General features: G+C 37.4%; 6 protein-coding genes across 6 annotated transcripts; 1 reads left to right on the top strand and 5 right to left on the bottom strand.

Moving 5' to 3' along the window:
• Positions 1–1,629: 1,629 nt before the first annotated feature.
• Positions 1,630–2,572, bottom strand: LOC121910006 (histone H3). The gene has a single exon (XM_042430918.1). The coding sequence runs from the start codon at positions 2,534–2,536 to the stop codon at positions 2,126–2,128; it is 411 nt and encodes a 136-aa protein (XP_042286852.1). The 5' UTR covers positions 2,537–2,572; the 3' UTR covers positions 1,630–2,125.
• A 275-nt stretch (positions 2,573–2,847) lies between these two features.
• Positions 2,848–3,320, top strand: LOC121910011 (histone H2A-like). Its single transcript, XM_042430924.1, has one exon. It carries the CDS (start codon positions 2,887–2,889, stop codon positions 3,268–3,270), a length of 384 nt encoding a protein of 127 aa, XP_042286858.1. The 5' UTR covers positions 2,848–2,886; the 3' UTR covers positions 3,271–3,320.
• An 892-nt stretch (positions 3,321–4,212) lies between these two features.
• On the bottom strand, positions 4,213–4,946 carry LOC121909995 (histone H1-like). The gene has a single exon (XM_042430905.1). It carries the CDS (start codon positions 4,864–4,866, stop codon positions 4,258–4,260), a length of 609 nt encoding a protein of 202 aa, XP_042286839.1. The 5' UTR covers positions 4,867–4,946; the 3' UTR covers positions 4,213–4,257.
• Positions 4,947–7,975: 3,029 nt separating this feature from the next.
• On the bottom strand, positions 7,976–8,354 carry LOC121910023 (histone H4). Its single transcript, XM_042430939.1, has one exon. It carries the CDS (start codon positions 8,337–8,339, stop codon positions 8,028–8,030), a length of 312 nt encoding a protein of 103 aa, XP_042286873.1. The 5' UTR covers positions 8,340–8,354; the 3' UTR covers positions 7,976–8,027.
• Positions 8,355–9,729: 1,375 nt separating this feature from the next.
• Positions 9,730–10,190, bottom strand: LOC121909610 (histone H2B 1/2-like). The gene has a single exon (XM_042430114.1). It carries the CDS (start codon positions 10,147–10,149, stop codon positions 9,778–9,780), a length of 372 nt encoding a protein of 123 aa, XP_042286048.1. The 5' UTR covers positions 10,150–10,190; the 3' UTR covers positions 9,730–9,777.
• Positions 10,191–11,331: 1,141 nt separating this feature from the next.
• LOC121910925 (histone H4) lies at positions 11,332–11,737 on the bottom strand. Its single transcript, XM_042432316.1, has one exon. The coding sequence runs from the start codon at positions 11,695–11,697 to the stop codon at positions 11,386–11,388; it is 312 nt and encodes a 103-aa protein (XP_042288250.1). The 5' UTR covers positions 11,698–11,737; the 3' UTR covers positions 11,332–11,385.
• Positions 11,738–22,378: the final 10,641 nt, after the last annotated feature.

Genomic DNA, 22,378 nt, shown 5'->3' with positions numbered 1-22,378 from the left:
ATGGCTGTGAGTTTAAATTCTGCCTCAATAATCTGTAATAATAAATATAAATATCACAGCTGACCTGCAGAGTCAGGTCACGTTCAGATTTCATGACAGAGATAGTTAATTAGTTTTAATCTGTTCCTATCAGGCTGAAGTCCAGACAGCAGCTTCTGTCAGATATCGCAGAAATGTTTGAAGCAATGCAAAGAAATAGAAAAGAAACAAAGGGAATAAAAACTGAGACAAAATTTTATTTAAAAAGGGTCATATAAATCAAATTAATAAGATCAAGAGAGTATCTTGATTTTTTTTTAATTAAAAAAATGTTAATTGAGCAGCATTTTCAGTTTTAACTGTTTTATACTGTTTAAACTTTAATTACATTTTGTGTTTATATTTATTATCAGTCCAAGTATAGTATAGCATAGTATATGTATTCATTCTTTTGTTTAAAAAATGCTGAAATGTTTGGCTGAAAGTGACCAAAATACATTTTTATATGTTCTTCATAATAATACAAGAAAAGATTTCAAAAACTGTTAATGACCTTCTAGATTTTAAGCCGTCCAATAACACTTTGATTTTCCTCATCTTTTTACCATAAATTATCTTTATTCACCCATGAAAGCTCTGACTTTCCTCAGGAACATGACAATAGAAAACGTAGTGTGTTTGCCAGTTTTGTGTAACATCTATAAAAGTAAAATAGATGGAGGTCTTGAAGCTGTAGAAATTTAAAAACATTGCATCAAGCATCAAAAGAAAGGAGATGAGGGGGAAAAAAGGGATGTGGGAGAAGCTCTATTCCATATTATAAATTTATGTACAGTGATTTTATGACTAATGTTGTTACCTAAATATTGATTGGTTCGAAATTTCCAGCAAAATACATATATAATAAACTGCGATAACATGTATGGTGGTGTTTTCCTCTACACAAATTTAGACATCTGACTCCCAGATATGTATTAAAAATATTTTTAGTAAAAGCTTATCAGAAAGTAAACGACATATTATGTGTCTCATATCAGTTGGGAGACGAGCAGTCTGAGCAGTTATCAAGTGGAGCTGTTATGTTAAACCTGAAAAGTGCCTTATTGATAATTGTAATGAGAATGAAACTATTGAACATTTACTCTTAAAATGACAGAGATCCAGAGACATGTGGGGGGGAAATGGCAGGTGTTGGTTTTAATATGAATATAAACTATAATGCAGTGATGTATGGTGTTTTCCTAGATTTGCTAGGTGTGCTGTGGTCCTTCATAAAGCCAATATTACAAGTGATGTCGTCTTTAAACAAAGTTACTGAACTGAAGACAAAGAACAACTGACATCAGACAAGAGACTCAGTCCTTGGTTACTGATAATGTTGTAATTTATGCATTATTGTTGTTATATAATGATGTGTTACTGTTGATGATTTATTATATTGATGATTAAGATTGATTGTACTATAATTTAGTGAAACCATTTTCTTAACATTTATGTATGGATTTATTTTCCTGTGTTAAAGTATATATCTATTAAGCTGTAAAGACAGCAGAGGAAGAACGTCTGAGATCCAAGGAGCCGATGTTCAGAAAAAGCAGATAGATCCTGAAGCTCATAAGTTTGATAGTTTATGACGATCAGACTATGAAGTGATTTCAAATAAATGATTTATTTCATATCATTTGACTGACTGATATTCTGGCTGCATTTATACAGTATATACAGTTAATGACAGTGTTGCTTTTACGGTATGAAATGTTATACAATGATGTTGGTGTAGTTTAAATGTTCTACTCTATTATGAATTCATTCTCATCCACAGTCTACTTTATTATTTTTCCAGAGGTTAACAAAATGTGTTTAATCTGTATAAATGTGTAAAATGTTGCTGTCTACAGCTTTTTTACACACAAACAGACCTTTTCCCATCATACATGTACACTAAAGACAAAACTGCTTCTGAATGGATTTACTCAAGATTATACAGTGTTTACATTTGTTTAAGTCTCATCATAGCTCTGTAACACCTTTAGAGGTGATTAGACATAAACAACAATAATAAAAGTATTAACAGAAGGACGTGTTGCTCTGTCAGAGAGTTGGTGGCTCTTAAAAGAGCCGTTGTGTTTATGGAGCAGAGGACAGTTTAAGCTCTCTCTCCGCGGATGCGGCGGGCCAGCTGGATGTCTTTGGGCATGATGGTGACCCTCTTGGCGTGGATGGCGCACAGGTTGGTGTCCTCGAACAGGCCGACCAGGTAAGCCTCGCTGGCCTCCTGCAGAGCCATGACAGCGGAGCTCTGGAAGCGCAGGTCGGTCTTGAAGTCCTGAGCGATCTCCCTCACCAGGCGCTGGAAGGGCAGCTTGCGGATCAGCAGCTCGGTGGATTTCTGGTAGCGACGGATCTCTCTCAGAGCCACGGTACCGGGCCTGTAACGGTGAGGCTTCTTCACGCCGCCGGTGGCCGGGGCGCTCTTACGGGCAGCCTTGGTGGCCAGCTGCTTCCTGGGGGCTTTGCCTCCGGTGGATTTACGAGCGGTCTGCTTGGTTCTTGCCATCGTGTCTTCTCTCTCTGATCAGGAGAAAATAATAGTGAGCAGAAGAGTCACGCTGCTCTTAAAGTGTCGGAGCAGCTGCGTAACTGTGACGCTGCTTCAGACCTCCGGGTCCTGATTGGTGAGCGGCTCCTCCTGGAGCTCAGCACCGCCTAGAGGAGCGACCCACCGCCTGAACCTCCGCTCCTTATTGGGGGAAAAGCTTCATAGCGGGCCGCCCTCTGCTGCGCCGCTGGAGCCTCTTTTCTGGTTGGTCCGGCATCAACCGTCCCGCGCTACGCGGAAATATAAAGGAGGATTTTCACCGGTTGGATCACATTTTCTTTGAGATCAGACTCGTGAAGAATCTAAAAATGAGTGGTAGAGGAAAAACCGGAGGCAAAGCCCGCGCTAAGGCAAAGACCCGCTCCTCCAGGGCCGGGCTCCAGTTCCCAGTCGGCCGTGTTCACAGGCTGTTGAGGAAGGGCAACTATGCGGAGCGTGTCGGTGCCGGAGCCCCCGTCTACCTGGCGGCTGTGCTGGAGTACCTGACCGCTGAGATCCTGGAGCTGGCTGGAAACGCTGCCCGCGACAACAAGAAGACCAGGATCATCCCCCGTCACCTGCAGCTGGCTGTCCGCAACGACGAGGAGCTCAACAAGCTGCTGGGCGGAGTGACCATCGCTCAGGGCGGCGTGCTGCCCAACATCCAGGCTGTGCTGCTGCCCAAGAAGACCGAGAAGCCCGCCAAGAAGTAAACACGGAACCGGCTCCTCTAAACAACACAACGGCTCTTTTAAGAGCCACACACTCCTGATAAAGAACAAACATCCTCATGTCTCTGGTACACTGTCATTAAGACACAAATCATGTTTATTATCTATACAGAATATTGAGTCAGTGTTACACTCAGTTAAATATACTGATTTATGAACTGTAATTGATGCTTGTGTTCTGAACAATACCAGCAATCAACATTTAAAAGTTAATATTTATGATAAAACAATGCCTGGTCTATATATTAACCTACATTTGAAACTAATTATTATACTAGTTATTCATTATAATTACTAACACTCATGATGAAGATCTCAGGTTGATGGTCAGTGTTACAAGATGTTTATATTATAACTGCATTAATAACATAATGATGGTTGTTGTTTGTGTTGCCAACAGAACAAGGAATAAACATTTAAAAGATAATCTAGTCATTCAGGGTAGAAATCATACTTATAATACAAGAATGGCTGGTATATACATTACACTACATGACATTTAGACACCATTTCAAACTACTTATTAAATATAATTACTAAATAAATATATATACAATAAACACAATAAGGAAATATGTTTATCTGATACATATTAACTTAGATGTAATAGAAAGGGAACAGCAGTAGTAATAATAAATCTATCAATGGTTTTATCATAATATATTTACAGTTTAACATCATCCTGAGTGATTTTCTGTATTTGATGCTCAGTTCAGATCATGTTATAAGAAAATAGGAGACCTTCTGTAAGAGGAACAAAGGAGCTCCCTCTCCTGCCAAACTGACATGTCAATCATGATATTTTATATTTATCATATATATACAAAATAAATCACAATTTTATCAATGTGTAGCTTATTAAACACTACATGTTTAAACATATTATAATCAGGATGCTGCTCTTTAGAGAAGTTGTGTGGCTCTTAAAAGAGCCTTTGATCAGGTTCACATGTTCAGACTGATGACAGCTCACTTCTTCTTGGGTGCTGCCTTCTTGGCTTTGGGTTTGGCGACCTTCTTTGCGGGAGCTTTCTTAGCTGCAGGAGCCTTTTTCACCACTTTCTTGGGGCTCTTGGCGGCCTTCTTGGGGCTCTTGGCTGCTTTCTTGGCCGCTGCGGGCTTCTTGACCTTCTTGGGGGATTTCTTAGCGGCTGCTGTCTTCTTAGCTGCCGCTGTCTTGGGCTTCTTAGCCGTTGCGGGTTTCTTGGGGCTCTTGGCGGGCTTCTTGGCTTTAGGAGCAGCTTTCTTTGCGGGCTTCTTGGCCTTGGTCTCGACCTTTTTGCTCATCTTGAAAGATCCAGAGGCGCCGATCCCCTTGACCTGGACCAGAGTCCCCTTGGCCACCAGGCTCTTGATGGCGGTCTTAACGCGGGCCTTGTTCTTCTCCACATCGTAGCCTCCGGCAGCCAGAGCCTTCTTCAGGGCGGCTGCAGACACGCCGCTCCGCTCCTTGGACGCGGCCACAGTCTTCACGATTAGCTCGCTGACGCTGGGGCCAGTCTTCTTCGGCTTGGAGACCTTCTTCTTGGCCACTTTAGCCGGAGCGGCGGCGGCGGGAGCTGGAGCAACTTCGGCCATTATTTCCTCTGAGTTCAGATCCGACACGAAACAAACGGAGAGTCTGAGTTGACTGTTGGAGAGTCTGAGGCAGCAGGCTGTACTTAAACACACCATGAGAACCGTGGAGACTCAGTCCAGCTGCTGTCTTACTCTGTGCAGCGTCAATGTCTGACACTTGTGTTTTCTCTTAGTGATAAAAGACGGAAAAAATCAGTGTGTGAGAAGTGTTGAAGGCTGACAGTGAAGTCAGCAGATAGCGGACTTGTGTCTCTTCATATTGAAGTCATGTAGAGCTCTGATGTTCTCTGCTTTTTCTTTGAGGAGGGAACAAACCTCACCTGATCACCGCCGTGGACAGCGCTGCTCAGCGGCTTTTCGCTCTCATTTCTCCCCTAAAATGTTGTAAAATACATCAGAGCTTCACCAAAAACAGTTTTCCAGCTGGTTTACATGTTTGTTCACAGACTCAAAGTAAAAACAACCTTCTGTTGATCATCAGTTTGTTATAAAATGAAGCGATTCTGGTCGCAGCAAACACACTGACGAGGCTCTTGATGCCGTTTAGCCAGACTTCCTGTCAGAGCTGCTCTGTCAACATTTCTTCTCTTATTCTACTATTTATTCTTCTATTTTTAATATAAATAATCTACAACACCGCAGTACTATTAATGTGTATCATACTTTCTATTAATGTTTATTAATTATTGTTAATGTATTCATTAATAAATACATTAAAATCATCACTGACAGCTGTCTGTGGTTGAAAGGTTTATTGTTACACTGATTAAAGAAAAATAATTATGGTTCAGTATTTCATATTAAAGCTAATTAGAAGTTTTAAGAAGTAATTCATATTTTATCTTCCCCTCTGCAATGTAGAAATGAAGTCAAATCACATTTTTATGTCCACTCATCTGTTTATATTTGTTTATGTCCACTACAACAGACATTTTCTGTGAAATGCTACATATATTAAAATAGATTTGTAATGATTGTATTAACTATATGTGTCAAGGCAGACACTGACCAAGGCTGGTCTGCATGGACGCCGACCTCCACTTCTCCGAGACAGGCACACATCGTGGGGGATGGTGTTCTCGGGGTTGAATGCTTCTCCTTTCTTTCGTCCACGTCCCTGTGACCAATCAACTCCATTTTCGTGTCAGGTTTGCAAAGGCTATGCGATCGTTTGTGTGATGTTGGTAGCAGAATAGCTCAGATTCATCAGGATGGTGGTGATCCTTGGATTCTTCATGGCCTCTCTCACTACCTTTCTTGCCAGCGCAGGAGTCACTCTTGGCTTCCTACCACATCTTCTGAGATTTTTCACAGTGTGGAACTCCTTGTGCTTTTTGATTATGCTTTGCTCTGTGGCCACTGGCACTTGAGAACACTTGTATATGGTTTTATAGACTTTCTCCGTCCTGTGAGCAGCCACAATGTGCAACCAGAGGTCCTCACTAAGCTCGCTGGTCTTACAACTGACTAGTAACTGACTAGAGAACTACTGAATCAGCTGTTCTCAATTTATAGTTAATTACAATACTCTAGAAACATGGTAGACATTACCAAGACCATATGAAATGGTATAGAAGCCTTCATTTTCTCAAAAATTTGCAACAATTTTAAGGGATATGAATAATTTTGGGCTGAAGTGTAAGTGGTTGAACATGTCCTAAATTATTAGATAAAGTAAATATGGTGAGATAGAAAGGAGGGATCTTTTCACAACTTGGCAACTCAAAAATGATGTGAAGCCGATTTATCCTTGTGGCCTGGAAGTTTTAACACATGTTGCAGAAAGTATTTAAAGTCTCTGGAAACGTGGCTTGAAATCATAAAAATGCATATATTATATCAAAGTTGAGTGTCTCATTAAGCATCCAAAAAAATCTGGATGAAAGTAAACATTCATAACTATTAGAAAACTGAGCTCAAAAACAGCACATTTGGCTGCTCAAACCATTTCTCAGGACTGTGTGGGCGTGTCCTGATCACGTTTGATTGACAGCTCACTTTCAGCTCAAGTACCGTTTTATTTTCTATTCATTCACTAAAACGTTTTGCTGAAATGGAATAAAATACTAAATCTATCAAATGGACCCTACTTGGTTAGAAAGCTTGACTAATCGACTAACTAGAAAAACAGGTTAGACCACCCAAATCTATGTTTTTATTTAATTATACCTCCTGGAATATGATGCTAATCGTTTTAGCATTCTCCATTCACTTACATGAAACGGTTAGCATAGTTTAAACGTTTTGCTATTAAGTACCAAATCTATCAAATGGACCCTACTTGGTTGAAAGCTTGAATAATCCACTAACTAACAAACTAGGTTAGACCATCTGAAACTGTGTTTTTATTTAACTATACCTCCTGGAATATGATGCTAATCGTTTTAGCATTCTCCATTCACATACATGAAATTGTTAGCATTAGCTTTTCCATTAAAAATCAATTACCCCATTGGTCTACTAGTTATCTTGACTAATCAGCTAACTAGCAGACTAGAGTAGACCACACATATCTGTTTTTATTGAACTATACCTCCCAGACTACGAAACTAAGTGTTTTAGCATCTTTCATTTACTTACATGAAACAGTTAGCATTAGCATTGCTATGCTACACTTTTGAGCTACTTATCTACTCCGTGATTAATACAGATTTGGATGGTGTAGCCAAGTCTGCTCGTTAGCTTAACAGTAACTTTCAAACCACATCAGGCTAATTTGAATTCTCATTCTGGCTAAAAGCAAAGAAAAGTGCACTGCATTGTTTTCTCATGGGGGAGATGAGAGTGTTGTGAAGTCAGCTTGACCAGATACCAGACAGCCACGTCAATCATCTTTTTAAATATAATTGGGCAGGTTTTACGTAATAAATTCCCTAGTTTAGCTCCGTCTAACTACAACTCAGTAACAAGGGAAGGGAGAAAATTAGGCTACACAGGAAAAGAATTACATGTTCTTGTAGTTTTTCGGTATTTACTATATGCACAGTAGATCTCAAGTTACATAAATAGCCAGTAATGGATTTGCCTTTCCAGGGTTTTAACCTTTTCTATTAATGTTTCTTAGTTCGAGTATTATTAAATAATATCAGGGCAGCTCTTAGAGGAGGTGGCGGCTCTTAAAAGAGCCTTTGTGTTCTGGTCTCAGTGGATCAGGATCAGGTTTAACCTCCGAAGCCGTACAGGGTGCGACCCTGCCTCTTCAGGGCGTAAACCACGTCCATGGCGGTCACGGTCTTCCTCTTGGCGTGCTCGGTGTAGGTGACGGCATCACGGATCACGTTCTCCAGGAACACCTTCAGCACACCGCGGGTCTCCTCGTAGATCAGACCGGATATACGCTTGACTCCACCGCGGCGAGCCAGACGGCGGATGGCGGGTTTGGTGATTCCCTGGATGTTATCACGGAGAACTTTACGGTGACGCTTGGCGCCTCCTTTACCGAGTCCTTTACCTCCCTTGCCTCTTCCACTCATTTTCACTGATCTTCTTTTAACTAAGTTAAAAGTTGAATGTGAATCACGTTCTCAGAGCTTCTGAATATAAAGCGTGTCTGCGGACGTAAGAGAGGACAGGCGGCGCGAACTTTGCTGGGCGGAACAAGATTCAGCAGCTCCGCCTACGTAGATTTTTTTCCCCAAAGCAGGCTGATCTTGTCCTTTCTGATCGCCTTTCCTCCATTTTGTATGTTTTTCTGTGATATTTGGCGGGTTAACCTGACACTTCACAAACCCTCAGCTCCTCTCATATCATATTATATAATACAGATTAATACAAACATAACAGTAAACCTGTAATGTGGGTTATTTTATTAAAGCAGAGCTGCTCATCTGAGCTCAAATATATTCCAGCTGTTTTACTGATTGTAATGTAGACTTACTGTTGTGATAAATCAATAAATAATGAAGAATCAGCAGCAGAAAGGAGGCGTCAGGACAGTCATTACTATTACTTAGAACAACAGTCAGGAGCCAAATGAACAGTGAAATATGCCCATAAGATCCCTTCATAATCATTTTAATATCCAGTATGAACGGGAGGAAAACCTCTTTCACTCCTGGACTGAGGCTCTGGAGTCACCTGCAGCTCTTTAGTCCCAAACAAACAACTAAATGAGCTTCAGTGTTGTTAGAAATCCTCCTTTATAAACACACAAACACACTTTTGACCTTTGGAAAGGTCACACGCTGTTCAGCATCAGGACTCGTGGTCTGATCTGCACAAACAGATTCATTCATGTTAATAAAGCAGCTTCAATTCAAACCAACGATGATTTGACACTATATTATTTCATGGATGTGTTATATTTCATTTCACCACTACGGAATAACTTCACCAAAACCAAACAAGTAAGTAAATAAAAAAGAAACCACATAGTGACAGAAATGAAGAGTTGGTACAAACAGCAGGTTTAACACTTAAACTATTAAATATCACATATGGAAGTAAACAAACCAAAATATGTTTCAGTTTTTTAGATTCATCAAAGCAGCCAGTTTGTCTTGATGACTGGTTTATACTGGTAGTGATTTCTGAACCAGTTTCATGAAGTCGTCACCTGGGTGGTTTTCAATGAACAGACTAAAACCTTCATGTTCACTTTACATGTATAAAAGAGCAAAATGTTCACAATATACTGTTGTATTGACAATTACAGTTTACTGATTAAAAAAGGAAATTCTGAGTGAACCAGTATAATATTGGAGGAAACAAAGGATATAAAATAAAAATGCTGGAGTTGATGTCATACATATTGATTTGTGACAATAAATGTATCCTATTTATATTTGTAGCTTCACTTTTTCCTTTATATACATGCACACAAATGAGAACATATCAAAGGACTAAAGCTCTCAGGTGAAGGTGTGGGTGGTCCTGAAAAGGACCTTTGAGTTGATGGTACAGACAGCAGGTTTACTTGGAGCTGGTGTACTTGGTGACGGCCTTGGTGCCCTCAGACACGGCGTGTTTGGCCAGCTCACCAGGCAGCAGCAGGCGGACGGCGGTCTGGATCTCCCTGGAGGTGATGGTGGAGCGCTTGTTGTAGTGAGCAAGGCGGGAAGCCTCACCGGCGATGCGCTCAAAGATGTCCCCCACAAAGGAGTTCATGATACCCATGGCCTTGGAGGAGATACCGGTGTCGGGGTGGACCTGCTTCAGCACCTTGTACACGTAGATGGCGTAGCTCTCCTTGCGGGTCTTTCTCTTCTTCTTGCCGGTCTTGGAGACGCTCTTGGACACGGCCTTCTTGGAGCCTTTCTTCGGTGCTTTGACGGGATCTGGCATGATGGCGGCTGGTTGTTTCTCCTGGGTCGGATAGTGTCAGTGAGCTGTGGACGGTTTGTTTATATGCAGTTCATGCAAATGAGGCTGTGCTGTTGCTCGCACAGGATTGGCTGATTTCTGGAGAGTGAAACTGGGCACGCGCCACACTGTGGTTACGTTTGGTATCCCTGGATACAGTAAAGACCGACCAGTTAATACACTTAGTATAAAATATCACATAAATATACAGTATATATGGTATTTTTAATATATATATATATATATGTGAGTATTTTATGAATATCAGAAAAACATTCAAGTTATAAAACAGGATGAAAGCAGTGGGGGAGGAAATATTCAGATCCTCTAGTTAAGCAACTATCATTAATTTATGTAAAAAATAAGGGTTTTAAGGTGATAATTAATGTTTTTAAAGAGTTAAATGTTTCACATTTTCTAAGTCACCAGGTCTGCAGTTATATTTAATAAACCATTAATGAAAACAATTAAAGTCTGCAGTTATAAATGTTAATAAAGTGTTGAATGGATTCTCATCTGGATGCTCTGCAGCGCTCTCTAGTGGCTGAACATCACACGTGTCTTCTTAAACTATTAGAAAAAAAAGGTGTTTTTCACAACCCAAAAACTATGCTTATTAATTATTAATAAATGATTTATTAATCATTAATCAATACTTATAAACCCTTTATAAAGGGTGCTTCATCAGACAATAGAGCTGAAATTACATGAGTGTCTATTCTCAGTGATGGAAAGTATTAAAGTAAATTATTAGTATTGTATATGATTTCTATGTACTTTCTTTTGTATTTTCCTTTTATGCTACAGTTCATTAACGTATCAGTGGTTTTTATTTTATGATGACAAAAAAAAAAAAAAAAAAAAACCACAGTAAGCTCATTAAAGCTAAAACAACTTTATCTTTGAGCTGGAACACAAGTTGCAGGAAACATTCAAGTCGTTTTACAGTGACAAGTTCATGTATGTTTTGTTTATATAAATAGAACATAGTTATCTAGTGTTTAGAAGACTCAGACTGGGATCTGAAGACCACCAGGAGTCCTTGAGACTGTATTAACAAAAACACATTGTTCTTATATACCAAAACGGGACAACGTTTTGAATGTGACCTTTTACAGTAAAGCTAGTGTGTATAAGTGATATCAGGACAGCTCTTAGAGGAGGTGGCGGCTCTTAAAAGAGCCTTTGTGTTCTGGTCTCAGTGGATCAGGATCAGGTTTAACCTCCGAAGCCGTACAGGGTGCGGCCCTGCCTCTTCAGTGCGTAAACCACGTCCATGGCGGTCACGGTCTTCCTCTTGGCGTGCTCGGTGTAGGTGACGGCATCACGGATCACGTTCTCCAGGAACACCTTCAGCACACCGCGGGTCTCCTCGTAGATCAGACCGGAGATACGCTTGACTCCGCCGCGGCGAGCCAGACGGCGGATGGCGGGTTTGGTGATTCCCTGGATGTTATCACGGAGAACTTTACGGTGACGCTTGGCGCCTCCTTTACCGAGTCCTTTACCTCCTTTGCCTCTTCCACTCATTTTCACTGATCTTCCTTTAAACGAGTTAAAAGTCGAATGTGAATCATGTTTTCAGAGCTTCTGTATATAAAGCGTGTCTGCGGACGTAATAGAAGACAGGCGGCGGTTAGCTGTGAGGCGCCAAACTCAGCAGCTCCTCCTCCTCTTCTTTTTCTTCTTCTTCTTCTTCTTCTTCTTCTTCTTCTTCTTCTTCTTCTTCTTCTTCTTCTTCTCCTTCTTCGCTTTGACTTTTTAAATAAACTTTATGTATTTTATTGAAACTCTTCTCTTTACCTTTATGTATTTTTTCTGTGCAAAAGCTTAATAATTAACAATAACAGTAATAATACAATCATCATCATCAGCAGCAGCAGCAGCAATAATAAATACAGAGCATAAATTACAATGTTAGCAAGGTGTTTGCTTTCACTTTTTAAATATACATTAAGTTTTGCACAGAGAGAAATTAATATATACATAAAAGTAAGAAAACAGCTTCAATAAAACACACAATAATAACAATACAATCATCAACTGATTGTTTTTTCTTTTTTTTAAATGTGTTTAATTGAACATGATCTGAAAGTACAACATGTGCTTTGATGAATAAAATCACAGGAGCCAAACCAGCAGCCATAACTGATCATAAAATCAATAAATGAGACAAAATATCAACAAAAGCATAATGACATTGTCACCTTAATAGCTTTATTAATCAGCATTAAACATGTTATAATGGACAATAATCTTTAGACAAACACTTTAAAAGATATTTTGTTTATATATATATATGCAATAAGAGAAATCAGTACCTTTAACTAAATCTCTTGATCCTTGTGTATGTTGTTTATTCAGCATATTTACATGTTGTTCTAATATTTCACTGTAGATTAAACATGAATTTTCTGACTTTACACCACAATTAGAAACATGAACAGTTGAATTATTTATTGACATTATGCGGTTGATTAATAACAGAGGTTCAGAATCATTAAAGGATGAGTTCACAGTGTTTCATGTGTGTTAAACCAGCAGTCAGGTGTCCATGGTAACAGTGAAAGAGGTTTTCCTCGCTTTAATCATTCCTCCTGTTCATACTGGATATTAAAAGATCCTTCAAATGTGCTTTCAATGGAAGTGATGGAGGCCAAAATCCACAGTGTGTCCACACAGTCATTTAAAAGTAGATGTGAAGCTTCTATTCAGCTTCAGCAGTCTGAGTTAGTCATATCAAGTGGATATCTGACACATTTACAGTCTTTTTAGCATCAAATTCCCTCTTTGTGTTTCCTCGGACAGTGTTTCCCTGTTGAGCTGCAGGTGGAAGTATAGTAACAAAAAGAGGGACTTTGGCACTAAAAAGACAGTAACGTTGAAAGATATCTACTTGATTTGACTCATTTGGACGCTGAAGCTTCATATTACCTTCAGATAAACTTTGAAATACATTTTTTGTCCTCCATCACTTCCATTGTAAGGTCATTATGAAGGGATCTTCTAATGGTCAGTATGAACAGGAGGAATGATTACAGCAAGAAAAACTTGTCCTTTAATACGATGACCTTTGTTGAAAATGTTACAAATGTTCTTTTGACTTCAGGTTTTTACCAGAAGGTGGCGCTCTCACCTTAAACGTCCTGCCAGCTCTGCAGGATGACTTTCAGAAATGTGACAAACATGGTAAATACAGTAAATTTGCTTTTCTGTGATCGTACACAGGGACTGATTCTGTTTTATAGTTTTATTAATAATCCACAATGAGCCACAATAAACTTCATTATTATTAATAGTAGCAGTAGTAGTTTAATGATATTGTTATTGATTTGTATATAAATCCTTATAATTGAATATGTCACTTTTGTTAGTTTAAAATAATCTTTCAATATTATCATTCAATAATAGTGTTATTAAAATGGTTGTAAATTATAGTTCACTTGGTGTAAATATGAGCGTTTTTTCAAAGTATTCAGCAAAACAAATAGAGCTGCAACAATTAGCTGATTAATCGATTATTCAACTGACAGATAATTAATCAGCAACTATTTTGATAATCAATTAATTGTTTGGTTTAGTCATTTTTTTAAGCAGTGATGCCAAATGTTTGCTGTTCAGCTTCTCAAATGTGAGAATTTCATGATTTTCTTTCTCATATATGATTAGAAACTGAACATTGTTGGATTTGAAACTGTTGGTCGAACAAAATAAAACACGTGAAGACAGAAACTGTAACCGTCATGTTTTACTATTTTCTGCCAATTTATAGACAAAACAATTAATCAATTAATTGAAGAAGTAATTGGCAGATTATTCTATAATGAAACTAATCGTTCGCTGCAGCGCTAAATAAAACATAAAATCTAATTTATCAATATTACATATGATCATAACTTTTTAAAAATCTTCAGAATAGTGTGAATCATCGATTAATCTGCCATCAAAATATCAAACTATAAACAGCAAATAAGACAGAACTGACTTCCCTGTTTGGTCATGTTACTCCGCTGTCATCGATGTGTCATATGGCAGTAGACAGGTTTTTGTCTACTGCTGTGTGAATGTAAGCTTTTTAATCCATCTATTTATAATTTTTGGCAAATTCTATATACATAAAATTAAATGGACCAATAGAAACCAACTTTATCTTATTTATAACTGATATTCAGCTCTATTATGTCTCTCCAGTCAAACTGCAAAATAAAAAGCAACAAAGACCAAAACAATTTTAAAAACCTATGAAATTATTGACTAATGTTACTTGATTATTAATCTTTTTTTTTCCTCCTCCTGTGTATTATTTTGTTTTCTACTGAATGTAAAAAGTTTCTTCCACAATAATTTTACAAGTTTTTTATTTATTATGTTATAATTAAATTCTCTGGCACTTTATTACCTCTTTTTCTTCTTCATACTTGTTTATATGCAACCGCTTTATTAATTTGACTGTTTTCAATAAAGTTGAGAAAGGAAAAAAAAAAGTTATTTTTTCAAGCAAAAATGCAAAACATTCACTGGTTCCTGCTTATCAATTATAATAATTTGATGCTTTTTCTTTGAAATATGAACATCTTTGGTTGTTTGACTGTTGTGAATATGTCACCTGGTCTACCTACACATACAGTATAGTGATTCATTTTTACTCATTTCTGAGATTTTATAATTAAAATAACTAATTATGAAATTTTTAAAAAATCATTGGATTAATTATCACTGAAAATAATTTGTTGTCATCTTAATAGCATATTTTTGAAATGTAATTATTTTGTTCTTTATGTTTTCTGCTGTTAATTATAAATGTTTTGTATCAGCTGATCCTCAATCTGTTGCAAATAATAATAAATGTTTATAATAATAAAATAAGCTTCAGTGTTATTAAACTCGTCAGTGATCCACATGGCGGCACTGGGTGACGCTTCATCACCATGAACACAAACCGTCCTGCTGCCGGAAATACAAGAACACTGAACATGGATTCATCCGCTGCTGAAAGTAGTCCCCAACAAATACACCATTTACTCCTGTTTGTTTGTTAAAAACTACAGTGACACTGTTCCCTTCATATAGATAAATAGATGGAAACACTGTAGCTTTCAAAGTTGAGTTTGATTACTTTGAATAATGAACTACGGCTCACATCTTAGTTTGATTTTTCAGTCACTTTCATATCATTTATTCAGCTTGTTCTCTTCAATCTTTAATCTGCGATTACTGCGTTCACTGCACACGCCAAAGTCCAACTTTCCATGCAGGTGATACACGAATCCTTCCCAGAGAAGAAGTCATATATTATGGGATTTTCTTTCATTCTATAAGGTGATCTTTGGCTTATTAGGAGGAGGCAGGTTGGGTGGATGGTTCGATAAAAAGGAGAGCAGTGTTCAAGACCACCAACCGGACATTTTTTATCATCACGCATTTTAATGGAGAATTGTTACGTCACATCCGGCATTTTTGACAGTTTTACCATTAACCATGATCTTTCTCTAACCCTGACCGAGTAGTTTTTGTGCCTAAACCCAACAAACGGCGTTAAATGACACACGAAAAGGTTAAAAAAGGTTAAATATTGCATGTATTTTAAAAGTGTAAACCCATGTTATTTGTACACCATTGCTGGGTTGCATTTAGTTCAAATCAAACATGTCAGAGCTTTCAGCAAAACTAGAACACCAAATGTGGATTCCAACAATCCAGGACCAGAGTACAACGTATATATTTTAAAAAGAAAATCTTTCACCTTCAGATCTAGAGACCATCATTAAATAGTACAGATATTCTAATTTACTGTCAGAGGCTTACCGTATATTACTGACAAGTCTAGGTAAACACTAATTAGAGATAAAGTTAGCAAACTTAAATACATCAAAATTAAACAGCCATTCTAGTTTTTGCTCATCTGAACACCAAAATATTTCAGGGTTTAGTCGAGCAATTTCATGAAACAGTAACTCTCTTAAGTCATCATAGTTTGTACAGTACAATAGAAAATGGCAAATCTCAATGGCCAGATGTAGAATACCAGCTCTCAACTGTGCAATCAAAGATCTTTGGCTTCTAGATAAACGAGATGTTACATATAATTCAGGGCCAAAATTCTGTTTCATATGTATATATGTTCTTAATTTTGTCTTTGACAGAACATTTACAAAACCATTTTTCTTCAAATTTCAGTAAAATTTCATTTTTAATAGAATTAACATTACAGCACAGGTTATTCAGCTGATCCTCAATCTGTTGCAAATAATAATAAATGTTTATAATAATAAAATAAGCTTCAGTGTTATTAAACTCGTCAGTGATCCACATGGCGGCACTGGGTGACGCTTCATCACCATGAACACAAACCGTCCTGCTGCCGGAAATACAAGAACACCGAACATGGATTCATCCGCTGCTGAAAGTAGTCCCCCAACAAATACACCATTTACTCCTGTTTGTTTGTTAAAAACTACAGTGACACTGTTCCCTTCATATAGATAAATAGATGGAAACACTGTAGCTTTCAAAGTTGAGTTTGATTACTTTGAATAATGGACTACGGCTCACATCTTAGTTTGCTTTTTCAGTCACTTTCATATCATTTATTCAGCTCGTTCTCTTCAATCTTTAATCTGCGATTACTGCGTTCACTGCACGCGCCAAAGTCCAACTTTCCATGCAGGTGATACACGAATCCTTATAAGTCATATATTATGGGATTTTCTTTCATTCTATAAGGTGATCTTTGGCTTATTAGGAGGAGGCAGGTTGGGTGGATGGTTCGATAAAAAGGAGAGCAATGTTCAAGACCAACAACCGGACATTTTTTATCGTCACACATTTTAATGGAGAATTGTTACGTCACGTCCGGCATTTTTGACGGTTTTACCGTAACCCATGATCTTTCTCTAACCCTGACCGAGTAGTTTTTGTGCCTAAACCCAACAAACAGCGTTAAATGACACATGAAAAGGTTAAAAAAGGTTAAATATTGCATGTATTTTAAAAGTGTAAACCCATGTTATTTGTACACCATTGCTGGGTTGCATTTAGTTCAAATCAAACATGTCAGAGCTTTCAGCAAAACTAGAACACCAAATGTGGATTCATCCGCCACTGAAAATAGTCCCCAGTACATGCACTATTTCCTCCTGTTTGTTTGATCAAAACTACAGTGAGCAGCTACTGAGGCTTTTTAATGAAACTATATATTTGTGAGCTGTTTTAAAGCTCTTCATCTGGAACCGTTCGGCTTTGGACTGAGAGTCACAGACAGACTATTGAGAGACAAATTAATATCAGGATCAATTACACATATTTTAGGGTCCAATACCCACATTTGCAATCTTGAGCACAAAACTGCATGTTAGTAGGAAAGTGTATCCCAACACACAGGACACTTTTCCTTACACAGCTTCAAAGTGGCTTCAAAGCTCAGTGTATCCCATAATTCACTGAAGTCTATTGTGTAACAGCAGTCCAGTCGTTGGCAATAGTGTGTCTATAAGCTGTTTAATCAATAGACATGAAGAAGTTTCCCTCCAGTCAAAAATATGTTTTTCTTCTTGTTCCTTCAGCTGTATGTTTGAGCTTCACTGTGCAGAGTTTGACACTGAAAGGCTGTTTTTACATTTATCTGCCGTAAGAGGAAAGTTTTTCTCTGCTCACCGCAAATATGAGTTTAAGGAGTGAACCTATGAGCAGGATTTGTGACATCATAACTAGTTTGGAACCAATCACGGTCCATTATTCAGCTCACGCAAGTGTGATGTGGAGACTTGAAGCCTCCAGTGCACAAACACTGAGGATGGAATTCACAGTGAAGGAGGAAACGTCTGGTGTCCAGCAGGAAAATTAATAATTATAATTAATATTAAAAATATTTGCGTATTCATAGACCCAAGAAGAAGAATAGACCCATTGTTTTGTGGAAAAAACGTATCAGACACATATTATTATTCAAAGTAGAGTCTTTTATATACATCTTAAAAAATGTCTGGAGGGAATCTTTAAATTTATGACATTATTATGAATATTATTCATGTCCAAACAAACCTCCACAGATGGTTAAAGACAGACTTGAAAAACTGTGAACTTGTCCTTTAGTATCCAAACTCTTCAAAGGGAAAATGATGAGAATAAGATCACATATCTGACATTGTCAGTATAAATATTAAATATCATATTGTAATAGCCAAATGTCATTATAATATGCTGTATGTGTTGCTGTACATGAATAATTATATATATATAGATTGTGAATAATAATTTGTTCTGTAAATGTCAGATGTTTATTTGTCAGCAGTTATTAAAGGCAGGAAGTCGCTTTCCTGATAGTTTGACTCGATTTGTAATATTTATATGAATTACATTTGTTTGGACAATCATTTATCATTTAGATTATAATTTTATTTCTGTCTACATGGAGAGAAGCAAAGCCTCAAACCATTCATCGTCCATTTGAGATTGCTGCATAGCGAGATGTTAAAAAATAGAATGAATGAATGACATTTTTATTATTGTGTCATGCATACAACTGTATGCCCACATGGGCTTACAAGACACCATGAATTCCAACAATCCAAGAACAGAGTAAAATATATATATTGTAAAAAGAAAATCTTTCACCTTCAGATCTAGAGACCATCATTAAATAGTACAGATATTCTAATTTACCGTCAGAGGCCATATATTACTGACAAGTCTAGGTAAACACTAATTAGAGATAAAGTTAGCAAACTTAAATACATCAAAATTAAACAGCCATTCTAGTTTTTGCTCATCTGAACACCAAAATATTTCAGGGTTTAGTCGAGCAATTTCATGAAACAGTAACTCTCTTAAGTCATCATAGTTTGTACAGTACAATAGAAAATGGCAAATCTCAATGGCCAGATGTAGAATACCAGCTCTAAACTGTGCAATCAAAGATCTTTGGCTTCTAGATAAACAAGATGTTACATATAATTCAGGGCCAAAATTCTGTTTCATATGTATATATGTTCTTAATTTTGTCTTTGACAGAACATTTACAAAACCATTTTTCTTCAAATTTCAGTAAAATTTCATTTTTAATAGAATTAACATTACAGCACAGGTTATTCCTATAGATATACAGCACATCCACCTCCTCTAACTGGAGAACTGTATAATTTACTCCACATAAATACTTTCTTATTTATCCTATCCTCCACATTTTCGTTGTATAGACCCTGGTACCCGGCCCATTCATCCTTGAACTGCGGGAATCGGAGCAAATCTATGAACCCCCAAAAAACATCGTATAGCTCTATTCTGTATAGAGTCTATAGTTTTAGATTCTTTTAAATGCCTGCAGCATAATTCAATGCGGGGGAGACACATGCATCATAGAGTTTGGTATATGTACAACAACCAAGATCATTACTTACTTTCAATTTGTTAATAACTGATCCCAGAGCTCTCCCAGCTGAGCCAGCAAGGGGCCGAATTCCAGCCTCATAAGTCATAAATTCATCAAAAAAGAAACCCAAGTATTTATAGACACTAACATACTCCAAGGTGACTGAACCAAACCAAAAGTATTTGTGTACTTCTTTCCATACCTTTCTTTCTGAAATGTATTATTTGTGTTTTACTCTTGTTTATTGCTGATCTCCATTTAGAACACCACAAACTAACCATGTTTAACATATTCTGTAAATCAGATTCAGACTCAGCCAATAAAATTATATCATCTGCATATAATAAAATACCCAATTTAATGTCACTTTAATCTGTAGGGCTAAGTCATTCACAAATAATGCAATAAGAGTTGGGGAAAGTATATCACCTTGTTTTACTCCAAAAGGTGTATCAAACCAGTCAGTAAACATATCATTGATCTCAACACAGGCAACAGGGCAACTATACAAGGTCTGTATTGCTCTATAAAATCTACCATCCACGTCTTGTGTAAATAAAATAAAAACAAACAAAGCATCTGAGCTTTGTTGATCCATTTGTACAAAGCTTGTTATTCAAATGTGTCCCACTGAGCTCTGATACTATTCATCACTATCTTAAAACACACCTGTGAGTATTGGGATGGACCCGACATGATCACAGTGTCACATTATGCAATCATAAAGTCATAAATTCTTGTCCTGACTTCACCGAGAGACATGTCAGACTACACTTTAGATCCTGACTAAGCAGAGTTCAACGTCTTTCATGACTTGCGGACCAAGAGTCAGTGACCAACTTCCAGCAGTGGAAGAAGATAGATACACTACACTACTACAGTAAAAGTACATAAGTATTATGAGCTTGATGTAGTTAAAGTATTGCAGTAAAAGTACATAAGTATTATGAGCTTGATGTAGTTAAAGTATTGCAGTACAAGTACATAAGTATTATGAGCTTGATGTAGTTAAAGTATTGCAGTAAAAGTACATAAGTATTATGAGCTTGATGTAGTTAAAGTATTGCAGTAAAAGTACATAAGTATTATGAGCTTGATGTAGTTAAAGTATTGCAGTAAAAGTACATAGGTATTATGAGCTTGATGTAGTTAAAGTATTGCAGTAAAAGTACATAAGTATTATGAGCTTGATGTAGTTAAAGTATTGCAGTAAAAGTACATAAGTATTATGAGCTTGATGTAGTTAAAGTATTGCAGTAAAAGTAGTGGTTTGGTCCCTCTGACTGATATATTATTATATATGACATCATTAGATTATTAATAGTGAAGCATCAGTGTTAGAGCAGCATGTTACTGTTGTAGCTGCTGGAGGTGGAGCTAGTTTACACTACTTTATATACAGTTAGCTAGTTTAGTCCAGTGGTTCCCAACCTAGGGGTCAGGCCCCTCCAAAGGGTCAGTAGATAAATCTGAGGGGTGGTGAGATGATTAATGGGAGAGGAAAGAAGAAAAAACAAAGTTCTGATACACAAATCTGTTTTCAGTTTTTGGACTTTTTCTCTAATCTTTGATTTTTGCTGAAATATTGGATCATTTGAACATTTATTGAAATGAAAGCATGTGAGAAGTTTAGAGGGAAAAATCACTATTTGGTGGAGCTGTTAACAACTCATAGACATGTGAAATGTGACCCCGACTACACACTGCTTTTTGTAAGACGTCAAAAGCCAAAAAGGTTGGAAACCACTGGTTTCATCTTTAACAATGTGTTGTATTTTAAAAGCTTGTTATATTATCCGTTGTGTCAAATCTTCCATCTCAAAATTGTACATAAGCACTTGAGTAAATGTGCTTAGTTACTTTCCACCAGTTGTTATTTTTGTAGGTCGACTAACATCAACCTGTAGAGATGCATCCATTTCCTCTTGACTTGTTGCCATTTTTCTGTTGTCGTTTCTTGTGGATGTAGCGAGGTAGCTAGCTGTTGTTTTTTAATCCAGGAACACCGACATCAAAGGGCACAACAGACATATTTGAATCTCTAAAAAAAACACATAAATGTGGGCAGTGATTCTTTGCTTTGCTTTCTTGACAAAGTGCTGCATCTTAACTAGCTAGCTACATCTAAGCTAAGCTAACAGAAGAGGAGGAGCAGCTTGTGTTTGAAGTTTTTGGGGTTAAACTCGGCCCTCGCCGACATTTTGCTCACATACAAACTGTGTCAAGGTGAGCAACAACAGCCAGCGAGGCCATAAAAGGCTTCAGTCTTTACGACCTGCCGCCATCATGAAACTTTCCATAAAGTGGACTTTTATGGCCATTTGCTGGTTAATGGTTTACCTGAAGACAGGTGACAGAGGGAAACAGAAACAAGATGGACACCCAGTTCACACACAACCCTCCTTATCTCTTCTTTAGAAATGTTCGTTTCTATTCTTCTGTTATTCCTCGCTCTGTCCTTCTTCATTGTTCTTCTTTTATTCTCTTCTTTTTCCCGTTTGTTTCTTTGCTAAAGCTCAGAAACGCCAAGGCACCATATAATTACTTTAGTTTATGGTTTATATTGTATATTAAATGCATAAGAGCTGATTCTAATCTGTCTTTTTTTTATTATTTACTTTATTTTTGACAGTTTAGAGCCTTCATACCTGCACATGCACTTTATCTGGATAATATTTATGTTCTGTTGTAATGTCTGATGTGTCTTTGCCTGTTTATAATATAATGTTCTTAATTTATTGTCATAATACTGTTCTTATGCTGCTTTTTGGCCAAGTCTCTCTTAAAGAGAGATTTTTTTTATCTCAGTGAGACTTTTGTCTTGTTGAATAAAGGAAAAGAAAG

This window comes from Thunnus maccoyii, chromosome 13 (genome assembly GCF_910596095.1).
Source record: "Thunnus maccoyii chromosome 13, fThuMac1.1, whole genome shotgun sequence".
NCBI classification, from domain to species: Eukaryota; Metazoa; Chordata; class Actinopteri; order Scombriformes; family Scombridae; genus Thunnus; species Thunnus maccoyii.
This window is presented reverse-complemented; position numbering and strand designations above follow the sequence as displayed.